This window comes from Haliotis rubra, unplaced genomic scaffold (genome assembly GCF_003918875.1).
Source record: "Haliotis rubra isolate DU_JTF1 unplaced genomic scaffold, ASM391887v1 Scf142, whole genome shotgun sequence".
Taxonomy (NCBI): Eukaryota; Metazoa; Mollusca; class Gastropoda; order Lepetellida; family Haliotidae; genus Haliotis; species Haliotis rubra.
The window spans coordinates 437034-439470 of NW_025765359.1; the positions used below are offsets into that span (position 1 = coordinate 437034).

The 2437-nt window shown below is 40.7% G+C and overlaps 1 protein-coding gene across 1 annotated transcript; it reads right to left on the minus strand.

Moving 5' to 3' along the window:
• Positions 1 to 495: 495 nt before the first annotated feature.
• On the minus strand, positions 496 to 1902 carry LOC124269110 (histamine H2 receptor-like). Its single transcript, XM_046704127.1, has 2 exons — positions 1683 to 1902; positions 496 to 1149 (listed from the first exon to the last, which is right to left on the minus strand). Exons 1-2 carry the CDS (start codon positions 1873 to 1875, stop codon positions 866 to 868), a joined length of 477 nt encoding a protein of 158 aa, XP_046560083.1. The 5' UTR covers positions 1876 to 1902; the 3' UTR covers positions 496 to 865.
• Positions 1903 to 2437: the final 535 nt, after the last annotated feature.

Sequence of the window (2437 nt, forward strand, 5' to 3'; positions counted from 1 at the left end):
ACATAGATTTTCACGAGTGCCGTTCTATGTTCCACTCCCAACAAGGATGAGCTGATCTGAAAACATTGTACCTTCATTTACCAAAAATATCATTTTCCTTTCTGAATATGCAGAAATTGTTACATACTCGAACATCTATCATTCGTGCATGTAGCTTTGTGGAAGTAGATGTGTTCTACAACCTGAAGTTTCGTTTGCACAATTAGTGAAAGCTGGGAATTCATTTTGTGTACGACCGTATAAGGAGGAGGGTTAGTCTTTTGGCACACCAAAACCATAGAGTTCTAACTCACATATGACAAGCACATAATTGCTGTCTATGTTCGGATGCTGCCTTACAATATATAAAAGCCACAATATACCTTACTCACTTGATCACAAAGACTCTAAACTAATAGTTCACAACTGTTTGAAAAAGAACACTTGCTGCTGAGAGAAAGCTTTATTAGACTTACCGGCGACATCTAATCGGTTGTGTCAAGTTAGTTCATACACAAGTTTTCAAATTAAAATGATGAAGGTAGTAGTTAGATCTAATCATAGGTCTTTCATACATACTTCATGTTTCATTCATACTTCAAAATCATGACTGCCTTTCAGGTGTCCTGAACAGCCTGTAAATGCCTTCTTCCATGCTTCACCCACATTGTTCCATGGTGTCTGTCCGCCTTTCTGGTTTCTTGTTCAGCCAGCCTTTAATTGCCTTCTTGATGCTTTGCTCACACTGTTCAAGGGTGGTTGGTTGCCTGACTGATCTACTGAACAGCCTATCAATTACATTTTGATGCTTCACTGACACTGTTCAACAGTTGATCGTTGACTTTCTGGTCTTTTGAAGCAACCTATAATTGCCTCCTTCAGTGCTTCACTCACACTGCTCAATGGTGGATGGCTGCCTTTCTGGCCTCCTAAACAGCCTATATATGCCTTTCTTGATGTCCTTCCGCATGATGGCGTACACCACAGGATCCACGGCAGTGTTGACGACCGGGAACACCAAACATGCCGACAGTGCCAGGTCATAGTCCAAGGGGCTGGATGAGTAGGCGATTATATTGAACATGGATAAAGGCGGGATCCACGTGACAAGGAAAGCTCCTAGAACAACACTACACGTCTTTAAGGCTTTGATGTCAAATATGCTCAAATCTGAAAATCGAAAAGAGTTGTCTGATTACACAACATCTACTAATTGGTCACCTTTTTAAAGCCCTCAAGGAGAAGGAAACAATTATGGGCAGAGATTTGAATAATTAAACGTGCACCAATATCATTTCTTTCGTAAAAGCTGGAAAACTGGATTCTATACCTACACAGAATCCATGGGACACAAAAGGCAAACCAACAGAGAACATGAGAATGGATCACTGTGTGTCATGACACCAGATGTTGGTGAAATCCCACGTCGCCTAATCTCTATCAGGAACACCTACATCTAGAATTATCGACAGTGTCAGAAAAGCACCACAGCTTCTATTCTAATACAACCAAATGAAATCAAGCAAACAAAACAATAAAACACAAATACTCTGTTTGTTCTGTTCAGCCAGATGTTACTGCGAGAATAATTTACATACATGAATATATGGAACCACAAATACGCTTACATTGGTTACATCCACTGTGTATCATTAAGATGAGTTTATGCTACCTACTTATGATTTACTGATGTTCCAACTTACCTTTGTTCTTATTGAAGTAGCCAATGGACAAGTTCCGTTGGTGCTCTACAGCCTTGTAGAACATCGCCCCGTACATGACCGTTAATTCCAGGGCAACACAACATGTCACTATGGTAGAAATGGTCACTATTGGAGCTGTAAGGATCTCTCCAGACCAACAAGCCATTTTCAGTGTTTTAGGGTGAAACACCATGATCAGAATAGATCCACTTGCGAAAGTGAAAATTAGAATAAAACGCACAGTTTAATAGCTCTGGACTTCGTGCACGTCTTTCTGTACTTGAATGGAGAAAATATGGCATAGAATCTGTCTAAACCGATGACCTCAATGAGCATAAGGTTGGTGGAACATCCCAAGAAAGATATGCCCATTGTTACACAGCATGGGATAAAAGACAAGTTGACTTGGAGTGCTGTCAATGTGCACTTAACTGCGTGTACAACACTGATGAAGATGTCGGTCACTGCCAAGGCACATATGTACACATTGGATGTTGTATGAAGTCTTCGACTTCTGATGATAGCGGCTAACACCAAGATGTTCCCAACCAGCGATAAAATAGAAATCATAAACACTACAACACAAAATATTGTTCTTATCGTCATTGTGTTTTGGTCGCCGGTAGAATCCATTTGGCACCGATGGTATTACTCGCAAGTGGGTGACCTCAAAGGTGTGTCCTGGATCAACTAAACGTTAACTGCAGTGGAAATTACATGCCGCTGTTATATAAGTTGTCTTCCTGATAGCCACA